The 26,626-nt window shown below is 39.8% G+C and overlaps 2 protein-coding genes across 3 annotated transcripts; one reads left to right on the top strand and one right to left on the bottom strand.

The window, feature by feature from the left end:
* Window positions 1-28: 28 nt before the first annotated feature.
* mturn (maturin, neural progenitor differentiation regulator homolog (Xenopus)) lies at window positions 29-8,749 on the bottom strand. Its single transcript, XM_034704121.1, has 3 exons — window positions 8,183-8,749; window positions 3,145-3,267; window positions 29-1,560 (listed from the first exon to the last, which is right to left on the bottom strand). Exons 1-3 carry the CDS (start codon window positions 8,339-8,341, stop codon window positions 1,453-1,455), a joined length of 390 nt encoding a protein of 129 aa, XP_034560012.1. The 5' UTR covers window positions 8,342-8,749; the 3' UTR covers window positions 29-1,452.
* A 1,304-nt stretch (window positions 8,750-10,053) lies between these two features.
* Window positions 10,054-21,946, top strand: sh3bp5a (SH3-domain binding protein 5a (BTK-associated)). 2 transcript variants are annotated; one of them, XM_034704123.1, is made up of 9 exons: window positions 10,054-10,376; window positions 10,935-10,997; window positions 13,585-13,713; window positions 17,824-17,988; window positions 18,148-18,278; window positions 18,546-18,588; window positions 19,839-20,055; window positions 20,167-20,358; window positions 21,485-21,946. In XM_034704123.1, the coding sequence occupies exons 1-9, from the start codon at window positions 10,293-10,295 to the stop codon at window positions 21,658-21,660; spliced, it is 1,200 nt and encodes a 399-aa protein (XP_034560014.1). In that variant the 5' UTR covers window positions 10,054-10,292; the 3' UTR covers window positions 21,661-21,946. The 2 variants fall into 2 exon arrangements, with proteins under 2 accessions (XP_034560014.1, XP_034560013.1); XM_034704122.1 differs by having other exon boundaries at window positions 20,167-20,547.
* Window positions 21,947-26,626: the final 4,680 nt, after the last annotated feature.

Raw genomic sequence — 26,626 nt, 5'->3', positions numbered from 1 at the left:
TCAGGCTGAAGAAAAACACGCTCGTGAATCACTCTGTTCACACGTTTATTGAACAATTCCACACACATCGGAGGACAAACAGAAGATACACTGCATGATAAACATTCAAATAGGCAATAAAGAAAAACATTTACAAGCCAAAGTAAACGAGCTAGAAACCTCTGAAACAGTCTTGCATGTGGGGTGGGTGACAGCAGCAGGGGGCTAAAGCATAAGCAGTGCACTGGATGTGACATACAACAACACACTGTGAGATTAGAGATTACAGGGTAGGCAGAGGGCAGCTCTCAAATATATTCTCTTTCCTGTGATATCACTCAGAGGTTCGGGTGTGCACTTGATAAATTCATGGTTAAGAGAAACCTCGCAAGAAGCTATGAAATCATAACAACACACGCAAAAGAGATTTGGCTAGCTTTAGGAAGATTTCTCCTCAGATTGTGCTGAGAAAGGAGGGCGAACTGTGAACCACCAACAGCCAGGAAGGAAGACTACAAGATAGAAGAACTAGGGTGTCATGTGACAATGAGACACCCAAAACAGGGCTTAAACTGCAGCATGGGCCTTTGTTGTGATGGTCATATGATAGTAACACTGATTTAAATGTGGCTTTGAGGTGTACTGCCTTGGAAACTTAAGAAAAACACCTCAGAGATGATCCATGCTACTGTAAAGCTGCACACTTTGATTTGAAAGTAAAGCGCCAATGTTTAAAATACGTTTGATTGAAACCTATACAACTACTGCATTTTAACTGTTTTTAAAAGGTATAATTTGAGAACCGCTCCGTCTTCTTATTTGCCTCCTCTCCCTCCATGAGGTGGAAAATGATACCGCTCTCCCCTCCTTCCTCCCCCCTCTATTCACCTGCGTCTCTCTCTCTCCTTGCCTCACACAGCCACAAACTGACAGTTTTCACCCATACAACTTTCATTTAGCTCTCATGTATCTTCAGTGTCAACAGGCAGGCAGAGAAAGTAGGTTATCTGTCACATTCATCTTTGAAGCCATGGGGGAGATGTGTGTATTGCGGTAACATCTGACTGTATTTCTGCATAACAAAGCCAGCTGAGGCCCATGTAATATTGCTGTGCTGTGGAACTTTAACTAACCGGACGGTGAATCATTACGATACTTGCGTTGTACATGGCTGCTGCTCACGTAGCCCCAATGTGTGTGTGTGTGTGTGTGTGTGTGTGTTTGTGTGTTTGTGTGTTTGGTTTGTTGAGAGGGTCAAAATAGTGCAACAGAGTGCACTCTTTGGGAAGCAAAGCCACTGAGACATTCAAGAACATGGTGGTGCATTTTTTAGCAAGTTGGCTGTAAATATGTTTGTGTGTGTTTGTGTTTCTGTGTGTGTGTATTTTGATAAGTGTGTTGTTAAGTGTTTGGACGGATAAATGGAGGCTCAGAGCAGCTCTGCCCCAGCTGCAGGCCTCGTCTCTGGGATCATCACTGCTGGCTGACCCCCATCTGCTGGTGGTCTGGCCCTGGTTCTCCCTCCATGTCAGCGTGGTAATGCTCAAAACTGTCGTCCTCTATGTCTGGCAGACCCAGCAGCTGGTGGGAGTAGAAGGAGAGGGTTGTGTTAGAAGTTGTAATGTTAATATGTGAGTGTTTGCACAAATACAAAATCTTCCTGTCTGGTACGATGGCAGTTTAATGGGGCATTGTTTATTGCCAAACAAACATTCAGTACCAGGCAGAGCATGGTGTCAGGCATCCCATAAATAATTGGGTCAGTCTCTTTGGTTAAACACATTGTGCATCCAGTGGTGTGAATACACAGGTAAAATACTTAATGAACAATTATGTGATACTTAAGCTGAACGTGAGTAACTACACTTAAAGCTGCTTCATAATTCTTCTCACTACTTCACTTGAACTAGTAATGTAATGCCTACTCTTGAATGCACCCCTGTTATTCTAAGCTAAGCTATTCTAAAAACTAGTTATTCTGCATAATCACTACTTTCTCTTTTGCACCTGAGTATAAGTTTTATTAACTCTAAGTACATTTTCTTAGTATTTCTCAAAACCTAGTGTACAGTCAACACACTGCAGAATAGCAATCCCTTAAAATACCCTGATATAATCCTTTAATGACGCCTGAAAACAATAACCTTAAAAGAAAACATCCCAAAATGTTCTCACTAGCCATACCTCTTAAATGCTGCAAGTGGGAACAAGCTGTTAATCTCACTATGAGACAGGAAATGGAGAAAACAGCTGAGATTATTGTGAACCTACTCCTCTTAACCTCTCTAATGAACGCGTTGTATCTTGTTTGTTTTATCAACCATAAAACCAAAGTGAGGACTTGACACAATGTGGTTTTATGACAGAATATTTTCCTTGGCTGAGTGAAGTTACTTCCTTGTTGTCCAGGGCCCGAGGAAGCTTCTGCTAGACATATAGTTTCAATTAGTGAACTAAAGATAGGTTGATTTTGTAGCCTATGGTTTAATGTTGTTTTCAGTCCTTATGTTTAGCCGAGCTCTCACTCACCTTAAAGAGGACAACACTTGAGCAACTCAACTCTCAGTTTAAACTCAAATACAGATTGATGTGTCATTTGTTTTATTCTGATAATCCTGACACTGATAGTCTGTTAAAAATATGTGATACAATGTTCTTATTGTGATCCAGTAAAATGCTGTGAACAATATCTCAATTACATTTGTATTAATGATTTATTTGATGGATTTTTTGCATTAAAAGTTAAGGAAGTTTCATAGTTCATAGTAGTAAACTATATTAACATGTATCTATATCTTTTCTATATAGATCCTTAAATGTGTGTTATTAGTGTTTTTCTTCTTTATTTCTTCATACCATATAGCTTGAAGGCGCCCATGTTAATGAGCTCTTAGGTTTGAAGTTTCATGAATATACATCTTCTTTTATGTATCAAATTGAGGGTATCATAAGAGTTTTTAATACACCTTGACTCATGTCTTGCTTCCTGCATCTGTTTATTATTATTTCTTGATAAGCAAAGCCACATAAAAATGTCACTGGTCTGGGTGGAGCTCAGCATGTTTTGTTCGTACCAGAGAGAACAGAATGTATCAAGGCTACATGATGCACTGTGTTAATAATGAAAGCGTGACTCCCAAAGGCATCACACTTCAGTTTCCTTACAGGCCTGAAGGATGTGAAGACCTTTTCCAGCACCTCCAGCAGAGTCTTCTTCCCACAGGAGGAGATGTAGTCCTGGGCCAGCTGCAGGAAGGGAAGGCAGTCCTCACTCTCGCTCCACACGTGCTACAGACAGAGAGACAAAGATTCAAAACAAAGATGAGTAAATATTAAGCAAGTAGGGTTCATTCTGAAGATACTTTGTCTAAGCATATAAAATAAACACTTGTATATATAAATTAAGTTGTGCATGAATTTAAAGCTCCTGTGACAAAATTTTGCCCCGTATTGATTTTTAGCACCTACTCCCTATGGACAAAAGGGTACCTTTATCCCTTTGCTGATTTTGTTCTGTAGATGTGTTAGTATTGTTGTTTTCACAGAATTTCCATCCTGTCAACAGTGAAATGTTTCACTTATTGAGAATCATTGCCAATGGAACATTTGAAAAAAAAAAGGATGATTCAGGGGGCATTCAGTCTATCACTTCATCTGACACCTATTTAATTTAAATTCCATTTGTAACATTGTATATATCTAAATTGTATTCTAGCTTTATTTATCTATTTTTATTTTTACTTATTTTATTTTATTTTTATTTTATTTTATTTTATTTTTATTTTATTTTATTTTTACTTATGTTTACTTATTGAAACTTCTTTCTTGATTGTACTTATGTCTGGGTTGCTGTAACAACTGAATTCCCCCCCCAGGGGCTCAATAAAGTAATATCTTATCTTATCTTATCTTACCTACCCCCCGCTGGTTGTTTCAGGGAGCAAAAACAACTGTTTAGAAAAGGTCAATCTTTAAATTGATCATTGCGTTTGCTGTTAATAGTCATACAGACCACAACTGTTTCATAAACAACTAAAAACTCCTTACAGGAGCTTTAATAAACTAGTGACATATTATTGTGTTACTTTATTTAGCTTCTGAAGTGAGTCAAGCTAGGTCAGAGGTAGAACAAAGCAAGTAAACCAGGTAAAGACACCTTTAACCCAGGACATGCGTCAAACAAAGGACAAAGGTTTACACATGATGTCTTGGAGTTTTGCCAGAGAAGGTGTAGGAAAATAACTTTAAAAATGTGCTTACTAATTTCAGAATATTCTCAAAATATAAACTACCCTCAATGAAAGTGACGCATTAAACAGAGTTGTTACGAGATATGCATCAACACTCAATCTTAACCTTACCTCTGCTTAAAATATTTGACACTCTTATGATCAGTGGGCAGAAATGTAAGAACACTTCTGGGCAATAAAACAGTGTTCAGTGTATTGTACATGATTCCTGGATGAAGACTGATAAAATCAACTTCCTCATTAGTGCAAGTTGCCGGCTCCCTCAAAGCTCAGGAGTGAGATAAAGAGCACTAAAATTTCCCCTCCACTGACTGTAAGTGTTGTTTAATTGCAGTGAAATGAACAAACTTTTAGGCTTTATTTAAGGAAGTGAAGTCATCAGGGGCATCTGGCTAATAGTGCAGAATTACCCAGAGGAAGGAAAAAAGAGACTGACATCATCATCTGAAATTAAATTTAGAGAGTTGTTTTACTACTTAAAGGGTTTGAGGCCTCCAATTTGTCCACTAAATTAAGAAATTAAGAAATTTTGAGGGTCAACTCAAACGAAACTTAAGTTATAGTGCTGATCCCCAAACACATAAGAAACTTGTTATCTAATAATACAGCTGCCCTAGATTGCATCATCCTGGCATCCAGCACTACTGTAAGGAATCTGGGAGTTATATTTGATCAGGATGTGTTCTTTAACTCCCACATAAAAAAATTTCAAGGAGAGCTTATTTTTCACCCACGTTACTTGCAAATAACAGCAGCATTCTGTTTAAGAAAAAGTAAACCATGCATTTCTTAATTCTAGGCGTTAGTACTGCTGTTTTCTTAATGGCCAGGCCCTATCATGTCTTTATAAGCTCTTAGTGCCCTATAAACTTGTAAGAGCATGGTGCTTGCAGAATGCAGGCCTGTTTGTATTCCTAGCCTTTAAGATTAATGTGAGAGGTAGAGCCTTTGTTTATCAGGCCTATCTCCTGTTAAATCATCCACCAGTTTGAGTGAGGGAGGAAGACACCCTCTCTACCTGCAAGAGTATAGGCATTAACTCTTCTCTTTAAATACAGCTTGTAGTTTGGGCTAGCTCAGGCTTGCCAGCACCTTCTTATGTTGCTATAGACTTCCAAACAGAGACGTTGACACACAGAGCTCCCCCTGCCCTCTTTCTCTCCCTCCCCCTATCTGTATGCATCAATGTTCCATCAGTGCATGTTACTAAATATACATCTTCCCGGGAGTTTTTAAGCTCCCTTGTCACATAGGTTCCTGTAGAGTAGACCATGGTTACAGACCGCCTGTTGCCAAGGACCTGCTTGACTCCAACTGCTGCAGTTATTATAAATACAAGTCATACTAATCTTATAATTCATAAAGTTGTTATCGTTAATAATGTTCATATCTGTACTATTATTTTATACATTACTACTTTAACCCTTCATTTTCTGTTCTTATTTTTGCTGTTGTGTTTGTCTCCCTCTCTGTCAATCTGCATGTTTGTTTGTGTATGTTTATTTGTTTCTATCCATCTCACTTTCTGGCTCTATTCTCCATGATACTTTTTGTCTGACAGCTGGCTGTACACTGATAAGTCTTGTTCTGCTTGTTTAATAGGTTTTTTTCCTTTGCCACAGATGCCAAGTGCTTGCACATTGTTGGACCAATGATGGCTCCTAAAAAATAAAATTAGTGAGATTACAGCACTGACCTTTGCCTTTTCCTGTTCAGTGTCATGAAGAAACTTTTGTTCAGATTTGGTGCCATTTGAATAATTATGGGCTTTTTTAATCAGGGTAATAATTCAAGAGGAAAGCACAACATGGGGATAAATTAAAATGTTTAATGAAGTAATAAATCAGACATCGAAAGAGCCTAAAATCATGATTAGTGGATGAATTAGACAATTTGAAGAAGGAAAAAATTAGGGATTTGGTTTTGTTACATGTGGTGTGTACCTGATGTTTTGGGAGTCACGGGACAGTCATGTGTATCAGCCCGTGGAGACATTTTTCACAGTGCTGTAGACAGACCTGATATTGAGCCCTCATGCTGTGACTGCTGAGGGATGCTTGTTCCAGTCTGACACTAATGGATGTACTCACATGTGGGTGTGCCTCTGCTACACCACCAAAACCTCAGCCTTCAGCAGATCTCACAGAGCAAATCCAGTAGCTTTTGTTTTTCTACTGTAAGACACTGTATCACATGACCTCTACAACTAAAACTACAAATTTACCCTGAGGGGAAATTAAAGCGGTGGAAACACTGATGTGTGGTTGCACTGTTATTATGTTAGAGCTCATCTCACAGCACCCTCTAGTGATAAGATAAGGTATTGATCCATAGATATGAAGGAAAAAGAAGATAAACACGGGAGGCTGTTTGAATGTGTGTGAGTGAGAGAGAGAGAGAGAGAGAGAGAGAGAGAGAGAGAGAGAGAGAGAGAGAGAGAGAGAGAGAGAGAGAGAGAAACAGTGTGAGATGCCCTGCTGGAAACAGTATTGATCAGGCAAAGGTAACTAGATTTTAAGACTCCTGCAGAGAGACAGAGTTTTTCCGGCTGATTTCAGAGTGCAAAGCATTCAGTGAGTGTGTTTGTGTGTGTGTGTGTGGGTGTGTCTTCATAAGCAGTTTACATGCATTAGATTCAGCAGTATATAATAAATGGTAAGGATTGTAAGGGAAAAATAGCTTACAGCTAACACAATGATGAATTTATGCACCTACATCTTGTGTGACGCTGTGTTATGTAACTCCATGTTTTTCTTCTCTGTAATGATATTCTTAATGAGACACTTTCACTATGCAGGGGCTGGATTTTTAATTTTTCATCTGCAGCCACAGAACCCCTCGAACAGCATTGCTCTGCAGTCTGTGGGACGGACTGGGCAATTCCTGTGAACACATTACACAGGCACGCTCAGTGTGACATAATCTGTTATTGACTTTACAGACGCTCTGGCTCCTGGGTCATCTCCATCTGCTCCCCGCCCTGTTAGCCTCTGTCACTGAGCCGGAGGAGGGAGCAGGGTGGGTCCGGCCTCAGGCGATTTAGGGCTTGAAACACCCCTCCATCTGCATCCCACTGCTAGGAAAGTGAAGTGTGTTACAGCAGTCTGTTTATAATTAGAGTAAAGCTGCAGCAATGAAGACACTGAGCTCATGCCATGATATTGTTTCTAGAGTTTAACAACTTCTGCAGCTCTTGTTTCACGGTTAGATTTGAGACTCTGGCATTGCTTTAACTGAGCAGCAATATTATTGTATTTACCATGCTGGCTTTCTTTGTGTCCAGGCAAACAGTTGGGGTTAAGATTAAATTAGGGTTTCATTGTGCAATTTTGGATTCAGAACTATTAGCATTAAGAATGCTAATAGTTCATGGTTGTATGTTATTGGTGGCACTAGTCTGAAGTCATACAACTCTTGCGTCAAAAGTGGAAAGAATTATCTGCTCATTCATTTAAAATCCGAGTTTGAGTTTATAGCTGCGAGCATTGGCATTCCTTGCTAGAAAAAAAATGTATTAAGAATGACATTTGAAGATAAAAGCAGATAGTGTGCTATGTTACGCATACGCAGATTGCCTCATTATATTTTTTGCGTAGGTTCCAAATGTAACGTGATTAACCGTAGAGCTTTTATTTTGAAAGTTACAGGCCTCGTGTTATTGTAACCTGGCTTGGTGGTGGTATTGGGTTCAGAGGGTTATCGCAGTTGATTATGCTAGAGGAAAAACAGCATCGACAGAGAGTGGGAGGGTGCGGGGTGTGGACCCAAATTAAAATGACATCATCCCCCATTCTTCGCCCAAAAGCCCCCCTCCTCCTCATCCTCCCCTGTGTCCATCAGCTGGGACCAACCGGGACAACCCCACCTCCTACCCCAGCCTCGACACACCTACGAGAACACACACACACACACACGTACACACAACGCTTGAGGCCCTGCAGAGGCTCACTTACAAAACTGTCGGTACCGCCGGGACACAGTACGTAGAAGGAGACGCCGGGCTCTGCGTAAAAATCCAGCCGCCTCTCGTCGTCCTCCTCGGCGAAGATGAGGTCGAACGGATTACCGGAACACCACTTCTCCGCCGCTTCCACCAGATGCTTGAACTCCATCCTGCGTGATCCGGTCTGCGGTGTCCCTGGCTCCGGAGCTTGATCTGGGTCTCTCTGGCCGTCACGGCGATGATGCTCAAGACGCAAAAAACAGCTGATCGGACAGCAGCATCAGCAGCCTCCACTACCGCATCTCCTCTAAAGCACCGTGTGCATGGCCCGGGAACACAGATAACACTGCTGGTGCATAGAATGTACCGGGTCTGGTGCTCATCCGTGCTCAAAACCCCATTCCTCTCTTCCTCACCACGTTATGAAATCAAGCCGTCGGTCGCATACATGCATACGCAGGAGGACGCTGGAAAAAACGCGATGACGAACAGTGAAGCCGGGCAGCCGTCCATATGCGAGGCGCTATAGGCCCACTCCCAAACATAAAATAGCTGACTGGATCATTCTGATATCATGCGTAAAAGAGGATTAACTGATCCTCATGGAAATTAGCCGATGCTATAGTTTGTAACAGCAATGAACGGCAACTTTGATTAGTAGAAATACAGTCAACCTTTGGCAGGCAATCAATCGGGGAATATTTTTTTTTTTCAAAAGGTACAATACTTGAAAATAAAGGCTTTGTTTCAATATTGTTGAGGACATTTTTCTCAAATGAATCATGAAAATGAAACTCATAGCAAATGAAATAAAATACAAATAATACTGAAATAATAATAATAATAATAATAATGATAATAATAATAATAATAATAATAATAATAATAATAATAATAATAATAATAAAACAATAGTTGCAAATCAATATTTACATATTTTGCGTATTCAGCGGGATTCTTAAAACAATATTTTTTTCCTCTTTGTCAAACACTGTTCTTGCACTTCCCTAGTGTTTACAGCAATCCAGTCTTCTGTCTGACATTGTCATGCCTCCAATTTGACCCTTCCCTCCCTGCTCCCATGAGTCCTCACCACCAGAGGGCGAGCGAAACCATCCTACAAGTCCAGACTGTCATCGCGTCAAACTAGCAATACGCAGCCTCAAAAAGACCGGAAGACAGATACAGTTATAGAAACAAAAGCACACAGTTGTCACCTGCTAATTGAGTAGGAAGTTGCCTACCATTATCAAAATTGCATATCTCTTCACCAATAGAAAATACCCAAAAGTAAGTTATAAAACTCGTTGTTGTAGTCAACAAATAATAAAACGAATTATGGGTAAGATACTACTTTCACTGAAACAAAATACAGAAAAACATATTGTTATGATTGTATTTTGGGCTGATTTCTCAAACCGGGCATTAACTGTATGCCTTTACCGCCATCATTCATACAGAGTTCATGGGAGTATAAGCCTTGATTTGATTCGGGTTATTGCATCCGTTTAGGGAAGTCAGAAAAAAATCCTACATTCCACCTTCATTGCAAGTTGAAGGTGCAGGTGCCTTAACCCAGAATCTAGCAGCTCAGAGAAGCTCATAGGTCAGACTGCGTTGCACTGAGCAGTTTACAGTTGTAAAATTAGGTAGCCTATATGAGAGTGTGAGAATAATCCCACTGACAACCTGGTCCCTACAAACTTTAAAAAATAAATAAATCTGAAAATGAGGATAAATTAAAGTCATCCATCTTTTAAGTCATTCAGTAAACAGTATTTTCCATTTTTTGCAAGGCTGTTATTCTGAAAGTTTTTTATCGGAAGTATTCATATAGTCATTGACTTGACATTAACACTTTCTTTCCTATAGTTCGTCCTCGATCCCTGAGGTTATGATCGACCACAGTGCGTGCAGGACCTCAAAGCGTCCGGACGCTCCCCTCTGCAGACAGGACTGCCCTGCCTCTTTAAACCATTCCACAGCTTGAAGCATGCTGCGCGCTCTGCGTAAAGGTTAGGGAGGGCATATCACTGCCGGACACCCCTTGTTGTCCAGAACCCTTGGGTCGCGCTTTGTTGGCCACTTCTTTTGCCAATATATCTCCAGAAATCCTGAAAATGGATCCTTTGCAAAATGGGAATAACTGTGAAGAGGACTTGCAGTGTGCTGAGGAGGAAGAGGAGGTGGATCCAAGAATCCAGGTGAGGTTTTTATTTATTTTATTTTTAACAGTAGAGCCAGATGTTGTCACCAGTGAAAGTGACATTGAGATGCAAACAAGAAAAAACTAGCAAAATATGTGTCAAGTTGTTTGAGAAATACTAAACCCACTCTAATTTAAATACATACAGTCAGTAAAGCCTGATAAATGTAACATATTACTACACTCTGTTACTGCTACATTATAGCTGGGGCCGCTTCAGTTCAAAGAAATAATTGGTTTATGTGGAAACTTAATACACAAACAATCAAATGTTCTGTTCTTTTCTTTAACAGATTTAAAAGTATCAGTCTCTTTAATGCTTTCTCGTGGCACACACTCACACACACATACACACACACACACACACACACACACACACACACACACACACACACACACACACACACACACACATAGATGGATGCATTCTCAGTAATTTAGTTAAAAAAAGGCACACAGTTTAGCCTACAGACTTTCACAAATCTGTTTTAACCCACTCTTTCTCTTTCTCTCTCTCCCTCTGTCTGTCCATGCCTGCCTTGTTTTCTGTAAACAGGGAGAACTGGAGAAGTTAAACCAGTCTACAGATGACATTAACCGCTGGGAGAGTGAGCTGGAGGTAAGACGGAAAACACAAACCGCCAACACTGCTATCGTCATTACTGCCTCTCCCTGCTGGGGTAAACATGTCCAGCCATGGATGAGCTGTAAAAGCAACAATCTCAAGGAGACCTCAAATCTCAGCTTTTATTCTAAAAACGTCCAAATCCTGTCAGTGCTTTAAGAAAATAAATCTTATTCAAGATACTGTTTTATGGGGTGTATGATTGTGCCTAGCAGCAAGGCCCTTGCATATAAACTGTTTACATGGTCTTGACAGATGAAAATTTAAAGTGTGTAGGGGCTGCTTCTGAGGCAATTTTGGAAAAACTGAAGCCACAACTGTCACAATACCAAAACCTGTTGCGACAAGAGGCTCACTATGATTTTATATAATATTTGAATGAGCAACCTGAATCCCGAGTGTTCTCTTTGTTTCCCTTGCAGCTTACTGAGCCTTCCTTTGAAACACACCCAAGAGGAAAAAGGCAGTAAAATGCAGAGAGGAGCAACTGAAACATGGACGGTTGTGTTTTTTTACAGTGCTCACTTGGATTAAATATGTAACAGAGGAGTTACTGTTTAGCAAAAGTAAAAACATTCCGGAAACAGGCAATGTTTTTTCTTTTCCTAAAAGTAGGCCCCTTCGGTTTCTCTAGAGCTTCATTCACGTCCCAACACCACAAACCAGCACTGAGTTAATTATAACAGAGAGGCAGAGGGAGAAGGCAGGATTCCTGCAAACATGCCTCAATGTTAGACACATCTTAATATATATCACTTAATTGATATTCTTAAGCTGAAACTGCATTCTTGAGATCCTTTTCATCTGTTTGGAAGACGTTAACCGCCTATTGCTGTGCTTTTGGAAAATGTATGCCTTAAACTGCTCTGGAAGTTATTTTCAGCAATAGTTGTGTGAGTAGAGTCACTGATATAAATATTTCTAGACATATGAAAGAGAAAAAGAGGAAGTGGGGGAATGCAATGCACAGTGAAGCAGTGTAAAAGTAAGGAACTGAGGAATGTAAATGGTGCCCCAGGCAGGCCACAGGGTGTTTTTCCTGCAGGCCTGGAGTTGATTAAGGACGATGTGGGGAAGATTCAGAGGATTCCAGGAAAGCTCAGGCATTGAGGTTGAATTTGTATGTTCATATGAGGTTCTCTACACTGTCAACAAAAACAAAACATAAACCTCTCATGTGCATAGCGAGGCAGAGAGAGTATGCTATAGTAGAGGTTGCACTTGTCGCGATCAGAATAGGGACATGCTGTGTCACTATATCTGTGCAGGAACAGGAAGTCAAGAAACAATGTGATGTCATAGGAAGCGTGCTTCCTGTAGCACCCTCTACGTTTTCCTTCTTTTACCATTTGTTGTATTCCTGCGTCAGCTTTCGGAAGAGGATGCAGGTGCTGCCGCCTTTCAAATCCCCCTCTGTAAAGGAGAGACACCCTCATTCAGAAACACAGTACACAGAATATGCATCAAGCTCAATACAAATAAATAACCTGCCTCAGTAAACTTGTGAAATAGATAAGATGACGACAGACTTTACTTTGGGTTGACGAGTCCTAAACCCATGATGGGTTTATGACACATGAACTGCACGAAAACAGATCCTTCCTCTTACCTTCACTTATATTTGCTCACAGAAAGTTTCAAGGTGATGTCCCACCAAAGAAAATTTTCTCCATAACACTCAAGGCAACGAAAACTAAACTGGCAGTCAGCTGCTGTGTGTGCATTTGCCTGTATTTGTGTTGATTGCTGAGTGATGACTCGAATTAGAAGAGCCACTTTCAAGGTACCATGCCAAATTGAACCCAGCTAGCATGACATTTATCCCTTAGCTTATGTTAAACTTTTTTGTTTGATGTCTATAATTCTGTGTCGCTGCATATACACATTTGAGCTGTGATTGTGTGCAATAAAAATACTCAGCATGATACAATATAGATGGAACATTTAAAAAACTATAGAAATCCCACCTCCTGTGAAGAAGAAAATAAAAAGAATAATCTAACATGTAAAGACAGAAGCTAAAGCTCCTGTAAGATTTTTTTAGTCGGTCATGAGACAGTCTGCTATTGACACTGTTGTATCTTAATGACCTAAAAAGAACAAACAAGACCACTGAAATGAAGAGGGACTATTTCTAAACAGTTATTTTTAATGTCTGAAACCACTAGCAGGCGGTAGGTGTTCTGAAGTTCTTTTCTGGAACACATTGTGTTATAGCCTTTTAGAGTACTTACATTTGCAAATTAGCATTCAGCTCCTTTAATACTTAATATATTTGTACTGTTATTCATGTATAGCTGGAAAAAACAACCTTTGACATGTTAACTGTGCTACAAGAAGAGTTGATAGATAACTAAGGTCATGTTAATCTTCTATGGACCAACCATGAATGTTTTCAAACTTCAATCTGGACACACTGATAAACTGTAATGCTAGCATGCTTAAAAATGAAGAGACCTCCTTATTTCTCATAGTAATCTCGCCAGTTTTTCACCCTCATATTTTAACTGTGCAATAAAAGGGTTATAAGGGGAGGTTAATAGATAAGAATAATAGACAATATCTGTGTGTCTGTGTGTAGGACTGTCGGCAACGGTTTCGGGCGGTGCTGGTGGAAGCAACAGTGAAGCTGGACGAGCAGGTGAAGAGAATTGGACGAGCTGTGGATGACTCCAAACCGTACTGGGAAGCCCGCAAAGTAGCAAGACAGGTACAATCACTCTCACTCTCTCTCTCTCTCTCTCTCTCTCACACACACACACACACACACACACACACACACACACACACACACACACACACACATACACAACCACACACACACAGAAGTAAGCTGGAGTGACTCTGAGGTCTAAAGAGTGATTATGAGGCCATGCTCAGTGAGGCTTATCCAAGAGAAGTTTAAAGAGCTCAGCTTATATCTACTTAAAGGGAGCAGTGACACATGATTTCTATTTTTAGACTCTGTCAAACTTCTGTATCCTAACCAAGCCACATGCACATAGGAGAGAAAGTTGTCGTGAAACTTGTCACATTTATGCAGAATCTTTCTTGCTGCAGGACTCTGAGTACGTTTCCCTTCTGGATATAAAGTAGGGGACTTCCATGCTAAAACAGTTCTGTTCTCTGTCACTGGGTCATGTCCTTTACTGTCTATTTCTTGAAGCCTGTTAAAGCTTTGATCTGATTGGATAGCTGCAGGAGAGTCCAGCACCCCTTACTCTCTGCCAGTAATGAAGAAGCTTATGAGTCATTCATCAGAGGGCTGACATTTGTGGGCCAGAGCTGAGCTGTCAGGCTGAAATAGATTGTGTATGTATGTATATTTGTGTGTGTGTGTGTGTGTGTGTGTGTGTGTGTGTGTGTGTGTGTGTGTGTGTGTGTGTGTGTGTGTGTGTGTAGGTGTGTGTGTAGGTGTGTGTGTGGGTGTGTGTCCTGTGTGTCTCCCGGCTTATCTCTGTCACAGTATGACAAACTGTTGTACCTGCCAGTGGCTTCTGCTGACGGCAACACGTGCAAGTTGGGGATTATGGAGAGGTTTGAATTTTGATGGGACCTGTGTTCACATGAAAGGATCAGAAGCCCTTTCTAGTTTCATGTATTTGTAAAAGTGTGTGTATCTTTGTGCAAGCACTTGTGTGTGTGATCAGGGGGTTTGTGTACTGAAAAGCCGATGAAGGCCTCGGGTTAAACTAGCTTATTGTCTGGTAATGACTTATAGATGGATATTTAATATTTAATACATGACCTACTTTAAAGGGATTCAAATGCTTACCCTCACTGACCCCAACCAACACACACACACACACACACACACACACACACACACACACACACACACACACACACACACACACACACACACACTGTATATCACCTTCCCCCCATCCATAAACCCGTCTCAGCCCCCAGCCCCCCATGTTTTCCCCCCTACATTCCTATAGTCTGGGTGGGGGTGTATAGGAATTTGCCTCTACTGTCCTATCTTTTGTCCTTTTTACCCAGCATTCTCTTCTGCATGACTGCCTGTCTGTCTGGCTGTCTGTCTCCTTGTGCCCCTCTCATCCCTGCATGTTCAGTCACATCCCTCTACCTCGTCACCCTCCCTCAAATCTGTAAGTGGGATGAATGCAGAGACAAAGGTGTCAGGCGGAGTGACAGAGTCTGACACACCAGTGTGAAGTCAGATGATATGAGCAAGCATCAGGCATGTATGAGATGACAGTTTGTCATTGTATTTCAGATCAGAATCATCATATTGTTTGCCTGAGAGAGTCAGATCTGGTTCACTCCATGACATCATATCAATTGACTGGTTCTCATTATTTGCATGCTGTCCTGTTCTCAGCAGACTTTTGTGCCTTAAAGAAAAAGACATCCTCCACCTTAAGTGCTCACAACTCAGCAATGTGCTTAAGATTTGTACTTGTTCTTTCTTATTTTCTTATTTTGCACATTCTTTTAATAGTCACTGTGTCTGGTCAGCTTTGCACTGAGAGCACTATAAACAAACATTATAACCCTGCATGAGAAAGGAAATGTGATGCTGCTCTGATCAGGAAGTCTGAGTAGAAGAGTGCACTTTTTAGTGACTTTTTTATCGTGCACTATGCAAAAACAGATGATGGATAGCATTGAAGTCTCTATGTTTTCTCTGTGCCTCACCCATGTTTTATTTTCCTCATCAAATATCCATCATCCTCCTTCTGTTATATCCCTGCACCCCCTCTCATCTCTGAGCCTGGGAAATGGGTCAGATGGGGGACAAAGAGGAGGGATTCATCTTCACTGTCAAACTAATAGATTAGACGAAAGCAACTGTAATCTTCTTTCTCCTTTTCTGTATCTAACAGTGCTCTGCACAAACCTGGATATCATATCTAACCAAGGCAACACTCAGATATCACAACAATACTGACACAAAAGATGCCAGCTCTTGTGCGTCAACAAAAAGTGAGAGAAGATGCAGACCTGTGCCTGCTGACGTCACTGCTTGACCTTTTATCATAAACATGGCTGACAGGGGCAGGGGATCATGTTGCAGGGGTTAATGCAACAGGGAGTCTAAAGGGTTGTGAGAAAATGTGTGTAACAGCTGAGAGAACTACAACGACCTTTATGAGTCTGTTATGTTAAAGCTCTTAATGTACAGGGTGTTACTGGTAGCAGTGAACTGACAGAGAGGAGTTTCCATCCAACTGCTATCCAACTTATTAATTAAAGCATGCTTAAATGACTTCACGCTGAAGTATTAGCATGTGCTAATCTTGCCGTTATATAGAGGGAATGCATTTTTGTTGAACCGTATTATAAAAATGGCAAAAAATGAACAAGATACATCTGTTTTTTATAGATTAGAAGCTTGGGCAAAGTTTTCTTTCCTTTATTGTGTCAACTTTGCAAATGTTTCTTAAAAAAAACCCCATTTGAATTTCAGACAATTTGTATTGAAAACTGTGAAAGGGTCCACAGTTATGACAAGAATAGAGGGGCTAAATTCATATAGTTAAAAATTTGCCATTTAGGTTTAACAATGTTACAATAATCTATTCAAAATGCTCTAGAAAAACAAGCTAGACCAGCAAGTTTGTTTCGACTGTAGAGTACAGTCAGGACAGACTGACAATACAGTTAAAACAGGCAGGACGTATCGACAGACTTACCGGGTGTGCTATCTTGTAAAATGTCAAAGGGTCACAATGCATTTACAACAGCTGATTTCCCTTCAGTTTAAAAGGAAATGTGTCCCATTTAACTAGTAGACTGAACAAAATGTACTCTAGCCCATAGAGCTCTTAAAGAACCAGAAGTAAAGTATCAGCAGGAAGGCGTGTTGTTGCATAACTTTGGGTGTCTCTGACACAAGTAAAATGATCTGCTGGATAACTTTGTGTGTAATTCATCACAGATGTGTTGAACTGACCACCATAAACCACATGAGATTGTGAAGATAAACCCTGACGTGGAGAAGAAGAGAGGACAGCTGTTTTTTTCTTCATTTTTGATTTTATAAGGAGAAAGAATTCCATAAAGCAACATCTCTTATACCATTAATATTATACTTTCTGTGAATACAAACATTATCATTCGAGACATCCCTTATACGTAGAAGAAATGTCATGTCGAGTCCTCACTGTTGCTGAAAGTATCCTGTTGATGTTGCCAGCTGAATTTAATCATTCCCTAAGACGTAGGTTTCCAGGAGATATCAAATTTCAAACAACCCAGTTAACTGCATTGTCTTGTTCTTTTTTATTATATTCAAGGAAGTCTGATTGAAGTTTCTGTAATTGCTTGCTCTTGGTAATAATCCAATTTACTGACCTTTTAGTCATGTCTGTTGGAGTGTAGAGAGTGGGTTCAAAAAGTTCCAGCATGATGGGAATAATACTCCTATTGACCGTGACTGTGGGAAGGAAGAGCCCACTGACAGTGTGTCAGATTTGTTTAGTGACAAAGCTTCTGTTTGTTAATTAAACCAAGAAACGGTTGTCTTTCTGTGAGTGTGTATGAGTGTGTGCAAGCAAAATCTCCTTGTCTCTTTTTGGCTGTCATGAAGAATCAACCATGGTTCCTCCAAAGGAAATATAGCTCACAAATGCACACAGACTTGCAGGAATTAGTCCTATGCCAATGCGATGTGAGGAAAAACACTGTGCCAACATTCAGGTTGATATCAATGACCAAAAAAAACATTGTGTGTCTTTTGAAGCTGACAAAAAGCTGATCCTTTGACATTCAACATTTGATGCTAGAAGTTCAACTTGAACAGGATTCATGCATGTTCATTGATATAACAGCTCTTTTCTCTGAACACTAGGCCCAGATTGAAGCCCAGAAGGCCACTCAGGAGTTCCAGCGGGCAGTTGAGATTCTACGGGCTGCCAAAGAGACCATCGCCCTGGCAGAGGAGAGGCTGCTGGAGGAGGACAGTCGCCAGTTTGACTCGGCCTGGCAGGAAATGCTCAATCATGCTACACAAAGGGTACATACATGATGCAAGAGAGCTGAAAACTACTCTGCTATTTGCATGTAACAAGTGAGCGAGTGGGAGGCGACTGACGGGGGAAAGAATGGCAGTTAGATCGCTCAAGGAGTTATAATCTTTTTCTTTGGTTAAAATAAGCTTTTCCAACTGTTTCAGGTGATGGACGCCGAGCAGACCAGAACACGGAGTGAGGCAGAGCACAGAAAAACAGCAGCAAATTACAATTCCTGCATCAGCCATATGAGGCAGCTCGAGAAGAAACTAAAGCGCACAATCAACAAATCCAGGTTTGTTCCTTTCTTTTCCCCCTGAATATTTCTTTTTCTTTTCCCCTGCCTGGGCCTCACTATGCGTCAGTTTGAGAAAGAGGGGCTACATTCATGTCATCTGATGCAGTCCAGATGTTTCATGTGTGGATTTTGCAATGTTGGGGTGTGCTCCCTGTGTAAGAGCCAAAGAATGTGACTGCTCACGGAGGAGTGTTATTCTTCTTGTGACAGAGAGCAAAGTTTCTCCTCTAACTCTCAGTTTTTCTTCTTTGTCCCTCTCTGCAGGCCGTATTTTGAACTGAAAGCCAAGTATTACCTACAGCTTGAGGTATGTGTGTTAGCAGGCTTTAAGTTATGTAACTAAGAGTGGTTGACTGTTTTTCATATTTGTCTCCATCTACAGTATCTGAGTTAGAGTTGTAGTACAACAGGTCCTGCAGTTGTTGCAGATGTTATCCGTGTCTCTTGGACGCAGTGCTGTGCAAATACAACAAAGCTGGTGTTGATCTGGCACCAGGGTTGTAATGGATGTAGTTCATGGCTTAGAAGAACTAAAGACTATGCCAGCTAGGACTTCTAGTTTTAACCTTTCACTTGTACTGCAAGACTACATTCTGAAAAGCAAAACAGGCATCCCAAAATGTGATGGCAGAGGGTGATTTGGACAAGGATACTGCAGATAGTACAAGGATGTTAAAGTTTATTTACTGACTCCCTGAAACTGATATTTTTATTTGAGCCACGGTACGGCTGAAAGAGCATGAGGGCGGTGCTGTATGCACACAATGCATCCTGGTTCATGTAGACCCTGCCAGCTTTGCTCCAGGAGTGGTAGAACTAGTTTTCTTGGTCAATAAAGCATGGAGTTTTCTTTTTATGCCTCAATTTACCAGATTTGCTTTCAGCATTGAGTTAAATTCCTCACAAAAGGTGATGATAAATGTCCTTCAAGTTTTTCATTTTTCTGCTAATTCAGTCCAAACACAGTAGTTAATGTATTTGTACCGATACTGCCTCCAGGTCTAGATGATATACGGCTTTAAAATATGTCAGCTTTCTACCTAGCATCATCATTAGGCCAAAATTGTAAGTTGTCAAATACTCCAGTGCGAAAACTTGATGAAATTAAATCAGTCTTTGTTAGGGTTATTTAGCTGGTGATTTGTTAACATGTTCGGTTAAACTAAACATTAACATTTCGTGTTGTTATTGTGGGTGTATTTCTGTTAGCATTTAGCTCAGATTACCACTTAGGGTGTAATTATTATAGTATAATAAAAAACATAGCACAGCCTCAGAAATACAAATCAAAACCTCCTATGTATTTGTCTCATTACACTTAATATAAGCCCCATTGACCTGACAGGTCTTGATTTAAATCTCATATCATGGTACTACAAGCTAAAAATAAGGGCCTAATTGATTTAATGGGTGACTATGGATGCTAATGTAGCAATTAAAATCTTCTTGGTACGTTTCCTGAAACAAGATGTAATACTTATTCGAAGAAACTTATCAGGAAAAGGTTATCGTCTTTATATCAAGTTTTACTAAGAAACTGTGTTTGTAATTCTGTAGCAACTGAAACGCCATGTGGATGAGCGCCAGGCCAAACTTGTGGTTGCCAAAGCAGAGTATCGCTCTGCACTACGCAACCTGGAGACAATCTCTGAAGAGATCCATGCTCAGCGACGGTCCCTTGCCATGGGAACCAGGGGGCAGGGAGTTGGCGCGGAGGGAGATGGAGCGGATGAGGACATCACCAACTTTAAAATGGAGTCAGATGGTCTCTCAAGTGAGTACATTAAAGCCTGTAAATTTAGAATCATCCACTTCATCCACTTTTTGTTTGTTTTGTCAATGCATCCGTGTGTCTGCATGTTTAATGTGTGTATGTATGTTTCAGTGGTGTCCGTATCAATTGACGAAGAGGGCAATCACAATAGCAGCTCAGAAGAGGAGACCGACACTCACTCCACCTCCTCTCCACGAGCTGTGCCTTCCTCATCCACTACGTCCTCCTCTCATCTTTCCATGTCAGCCTCATCCCCCCTGGACGTGACCTGCCCTTATCCCTCCTCCTCACTCTTCACGCCAGGCTCGTACCTTTCCTCCCCTCCCTCGCCCTCTGTCCTCTCCACCTCCTGTCCTGATGGCCTGGAGTTAGTGAACTCCTCTAGCTCTCATGACCCAGACTTGTTGTGTGGTTCTGGGAATACCTCACCTCTCCTGGGCCCTCGCAGCCAGTGCAGTGGAGCTTCCTCTCCAGACTGCGACCAGGAGAGAGGTGTGTCACATCGTGGTGTGTCCTAACCTCTGATGATATACTTCATTATTTATGTTGAAATTGTTTAAAATGTTTGTAGGTGGTCAGTATAAAAATAGTTGGACATGTTTTAACCTGGTTAGCTTAGCATACCGTACGGACTGAATCAGGAGGAAACAGCTGGCTCGTTGCTGTCAAATATTCACTAATATTTGTATCAGTACCTCCTAAATCTTTAAAGGGGTCAGTAAATATATCATTGCTCTTACGGAGCGAGTGGTGTGCTGTTATTTTTTGTCAAATAAGACTCACTACCAACCCAGAATTTGACCTCATCTTCAGCTTTAAAACAGGGTGTTAGTGATCATTAAATGCAGGTTTTTGTTTTACGTCTGTACACAGGTAATTGTGTCAGAACTGAAAACTTTATTGTGATTACAAGGTTCTAGGAAGTCACTGTTTCCAGATAGTGCTAACGAAGAAACAATTAAGTCACAGACCTGCCACTAACCCACAAAGTAGTCAAAAGTTACCTACAATAGCATGTTATTTGTGACCTTTGGAGGTGTTTTGAAATTAGGAAAGTGCCAGGTTTGCTTACTTGTGCAAAGCTTACCAGGTAATGATTGTAGATCCTGTGAGCAAGACCTTTGTAAGCCTGCTGTCTACTGTTGGCCTTTAGGATATAATACATACTTTATAAGACTTTCCAATGTGGTGAACTATTTTTTGTGAAACATATGTATGTTGATCACAAAAACAAAGTACATACCCAAGTTTATTTGGCAAAGCATAGACCCCATATACAGGAAGTCTGAAGTTAAAAACTTAAACTTTTGGTGAAGTGGTGTTTGATCAAAAGTTACTGTTTTTTTCGGTTAAGTTAATTATTGGTGAACCCTTTACTTAACATGATTCCCTTACCATTGCATGCTCTCCCTGTCTGTGTTTGCTGTAGGTGACAGAGCAGAAGGAGCCGAGGCGGCACTAGAAGCTGGTTTGAACAAGCTAACTTTGACTGTAGTGAAAAAGCAAGAAGAGAACTCTGGGGAAGAACAAGACCCCCCCTACATGAACTCTGACATTTCTTCTTCCAGTCCTGCCACAACCATTCTATTACTAAACAGTGTCTGAAGAACATCTGTCATACTCAAAACTCTCAGCATGCACAGCTTCAAGCCTCAAACTGACCTGTGGCAGAATATGTGGAGCAGACTGAAGTGAAGAGAGCAAGCTGCACATCAAACCTAACATCATATCTCCATATTGTCTGAACATCAAATTGTGTCATATTAAAGGTGCTACACATAGTGTATTTGAATATCAGTATTGTCTTCCAAAAAGTAAACTATGAACTCGTGTATTGTAAACAAATGTGTGCGGGTACAAAAGAATTGGTTCCTATTGGTAATAACTGTGATGGTGTTATTCAGAGCTTCATTTTCCATAGACACAGATGCTTCTTGTTGCTTGATGTCATCAAACTAATTTAACTTGCTCTAATTTGCAAAAGGAAAAAAAAGTTGGACAATTTTGTGCCCTAAAAACATTTTTGTATTTCAGCAGAATAAGTTATTTTCTTTAATGTAGCATGTTGCAAATCAAGACTGTCAGTTCTCTTAACAATGGTGTAGCTACTCTACAGCTTTTTTGTGATGTGTCAGAGTAAAAGATATTTTATTTGTTAAGCAATGGCACAAAAGAAATAGGTTTTGTAATACTGTGAAAAGTCAGCTTGTTTTTTTTAAATGAATCTCCAGATGAGGGTAAACATTGGACAACTAAAACTGAGGGATGTGAGATAATGTCTCATTCTGCCTCTATTATTGAGCTCCTCCTCTAACTCTTAAACTCCTATTTGACTGAAATGTAGGATGTGGAGACTGGTCGTGGTTGTGGAGGAATAGTTGTTCAGAAGGAAACAAAGAGCTGCATTCTGAGCAGTAAACTAAAGAAGAGACTATCTTCAGATGGGACTGAACCTTTGAAACAACAATGGTCTTCCATTTGGATCTGTAAATTGTGACTGAATATATGTTTGAGTGCAGCACAACCATCTGATGTGGTGGTAATTGTAGCAGTGAGTGAATGTTTTTTTTTCAGTGTGTCTTTGTGTATAAGAGTAAAACTTAAATACTACCCTGTAGTACAAATATTCTATATTTATACTTATGTATTCTGGTATATGAACAATGTTTTTATGGTTATTGTTGTTGCGTAACACAAAAAAGCAATAAATGTGCTACACTAAGCCAAATATACAACCCTTCATATCAGACTGGCCTCATTTTGTGAACACTTCTCAAGATGGCATCAAAGGAACATGTTTACATTGAATAAAGTGATGAGTTCACTGTCATCTCTGGAAAAGGTTTTGGCCATAAATTAAGTAGATTTGCCACTGGTGAAAAAACTCATACTGTGTAATAGGATACACTGATGAGCTGATGCAATTTTAAACCAAAAATGTCAAAGGTGAACTTCACTGTGACGGCATAATGTCCTGGAAAAGCACTCTGTGTTCAGTTTTCCACCACTGCTCTTACCACAATATTTCTAAAAGACCTTCAGATGTGCCTCACACATCCACTTTTACTCAAACTGATGTGCGATGATGGTCAAGGGAACTGTGATCTCCTGTATTGTGTTCTCTGACACACAATAGAGCAAAAAAAAAAGAGGGACTGTCTTTAAATCCGGTGCAAATGTCAACTTTGATTTGAGGATGACCTGGTTAGATTTGTAAGTCAAAAGTCTGGGTCATGTTCATCCCATTCTGTAAAAGCACTCTGTTGCACTGCCTGGAGGGAATTTAATAAAATCTGTTTTGATTGTGTCTTTTTATGTTTTGTTTTGTTGTTTTGTTTGTAGGGTAAGGTATTCTTTTGAACTCCTTCCCTGTACAAATACATCCCCCAATTCTGTTCTGGAAACAGTTAAACTTAATTTCTGTTTCAGGTACATGAATGAATGTAAAGTTATTGTTTTGATTCCATCATTAAAAATAACTATTAGCATTAGATTACAATTTCACAATATTGGTAATTGAAGCCTTTTCCATCTCTTGAATTGGCAAGAATAAACTTAGATGCTGGATACATCAAGACTAATAGACATAAATATGATATTGCATGTGATAAACCGACACAATGACAGCAAAGATCTGTCGCATCAACAATACTTATCTTTTAAAAAGCTCACTCTCTCTGCCCTTTGTTCTTTCCAACACCATGAATGACCAGCTTCCTGAGCTACTAGGAGTAACTCATAACAGAAATTAAACTCAATACTTCTGTAACTACCAAATATAGCAAAAGACTGGAAGGTATCCAAAAAGACTACACTAAATGTAACTTTCAACCTGTACCCAGGATTATGTTCACATAGCACAATTTCACTCCTACATTTGGGGGAACTTTAGGGTTATAGAAAACCAGTCAATTCTATGATCACACAAGCACATGTTGAATGACTGTGTTGACTGTCATAGTTGTGAAAATAATTTGCTTTGCATAGAAAAACTGACTGACTGCAGCTTCAAAGTTCATGCACAATTAATTTCCTGACTGACTCTTGTTGACTCTTAACCTATTAGACTGATGTATGAGCTGATGTGGATTATATGCAGAAATGTTAAAACAGTCAATCTGATTGCTGCTGATGTATGACACATGAAATGGCAGTACAAAGGACATTAAGATTCCTTTACAAAATATGATTGTGTTGCTGCTCAGTGTATATTTTGGCTGCAAAAAAAACTCCATAAAGGTATTCAAAAGAATATTTGATTTTTTCTTTTTCTGTTTTTAGGTACAGTAAGTATGACGACTGCAGTTAGTTCTTTCAGATTGTGTTGATAGCAAAATAATTAAATCAGTATCAAAATGCTGGCATCAATTTTGTCCTCAGATATCATTCAGGCTATAATTAATGTAATATTGAAAAATCTGATTCAGTCATTACAGAAATGTTTCCAGTGATCATCATAAAACAAGTCTTAATATGACTTAATAAAACTCATATTTTCATTACCCAGTTTAATTTAGTCATGCTGAAATTGCTCTTTCCATTTGAACTCTATAATTTGATTTTCAAAATTGTCCACAATTAACAGCTTTCTCTCTTGAAAAGTCCTTTGATTGACCTGTGTGCTGACTCTTCTGTGTCTAACAGCTGTGACCGTGCTCTGAACACACACTGACTGTTTTATATCCTATTGGCTGCTCAGCTGTTGTTATTTCATGACTCCAGGTAATGCTCTGAGGCTCCTACCGGACAGAGTTCAGTAAAGGGTGGCTTCTTCTACTCTGAAACTCTGTACACCTGTCCTTCTCTCCTCTGCCTGTCTTCACATGTTCCCAACAGCATGCTGTGAATTTGTTGTACTGGATCCTGTGATGTTAACTTCAGTCCAACAGAGCAGTTTTTGAACACCAAGTCATACTGAACACATGCTGTGAGATACTGACATCTAGTGCCAGGTTTGGGTTTTTATGCACTCCATTTTCTTAACAGGAACTTCAGATTTCTTGTGTAAAGTAGATCCTGTCATATGAGCCTATTATTCTTGGTTTGGTTGGTTATTTGACTACAAATATTTCAGTATTTATTATGTAACTTGATGAAAATAATATGTATGAAGCTGCATGCAGACACATTCAAAAAATAAAGAAGTGACAGGACACTGAAGTTTGCTTTCAAGAAACAGATCTCTTTTAGGGACTCTGAGACAAATTGTTGTCCATATATGTTTTTTTATGCAATAATCTAAACACACCAGAATACATGACACTTGCAGAAAAATGAATAATTTGGATATCTCAATATCTCAAATAGAATATCTTACTCCCTGAATCATCACTAGAAAAAGTTTTAGAGATGCAGATGTAGTTATTCGTCTTGTTTAAGAGTGACAAGTCGGGTAGAGGAGGAAGTGTAGCTGTCACTTCACATCCATGATCTCAGGTGCAGCTTTAAATGGTATTCCACTGAATAAACTCTCACGATATTACCAATCTATTGACAGGAGTCTACAGACAGATAAGTTGGCTGAACTACTTTCAAACTCTTGGATAGTACATTGGAAGAAAACTTTGTTGTGCAAAGTTGATTCTTCAAAGTATGGTTTGAAAGCTAACCCTCTAAAAGATTGCAATAATTGCTTAAGTTCAAGGAATAAATATCACTTAAAAGTGTTAAGTAAGTTTCAATGTAAGTTTCTATACTCACTTTGCATTACTGATATTGTCCCTTCTTCTGAATCCTGTAAATTTCATCCTAATGCAGATTGCACATCAGCCATTGAATGTCTGCAATCGTTATTTGACTCTCTGTAACCCCTAAATTCATAAGCAGAAAATAAAAAATGTATGCAAATAACCAAGGCAACACACACCTAATCTTAAACACTCAGCAAGTAGGCCTCAGACTCATCATAAATATCTTGAACAACAACCTAGCCCTCTAGCATCGCAATAATCCACTGAACAGCCATATTCTCTAGATTACATAACTTTCTGCGCCCCTTAATGTATACAATATTTATCGATAGTGAGAAATGAAATTGTTATAGATCCATAAAGAAAGAATATAGGATGGCTGAATATCTCCACTCTGACGAAGACAAAAAACAGACTGATTCTGACCAAATATAGGCTAAGTGAACACAACTGTCCATAGAGACAGGCAGACACAAACAAACATCGCTGCCCAGAGAAGAACGGTTCTGTGCTCACTGCTCATCAAAGGAAGTAGAAACATAGATGCACTTTCTCCTTCGCTGTGACAAGTTCTGCTCACTGAGAGCTGCATTTCCAAATACTAGCCAACAAAATCCCAAACTTCTGGACTTTACCTCCTGAGGAGAAGCTGTCAGTCCTCCTGGGTGAAGTACCAACAGCTCCTTTAGCAGCTTGTGTCTCCTCCTGCCACAGCCTTGGGGATGCACACTGACCAACTGTGTTAGACTGTTTTATTTACTTGTAATATATGGGTGTACATTCTGATACTTTATGTTTATCTAGAAAACATTATTTCATATCTAAAAAGTATACCATGAAATATAGTTACTAGTTAAGTTACTACAAGCACAGACAAGTTT

This window comes from Notolabrus celidotus, chromosome 16, assembly GCF_009762535.1.
Source record: "Notolabrus celidotus isolate fNotCel1 chromosome 16, fNotCel1.pri, whole genome shotgun sequence".
NCBI lineage: Eukaryota > Metazoa > Chordata > Actinopteri > Labriformes > Labridae > Notolabrus > Notolabrus celidotus.
This window is presented reverse-complemented; position numbering and strand designations above follow the sequence as displayed.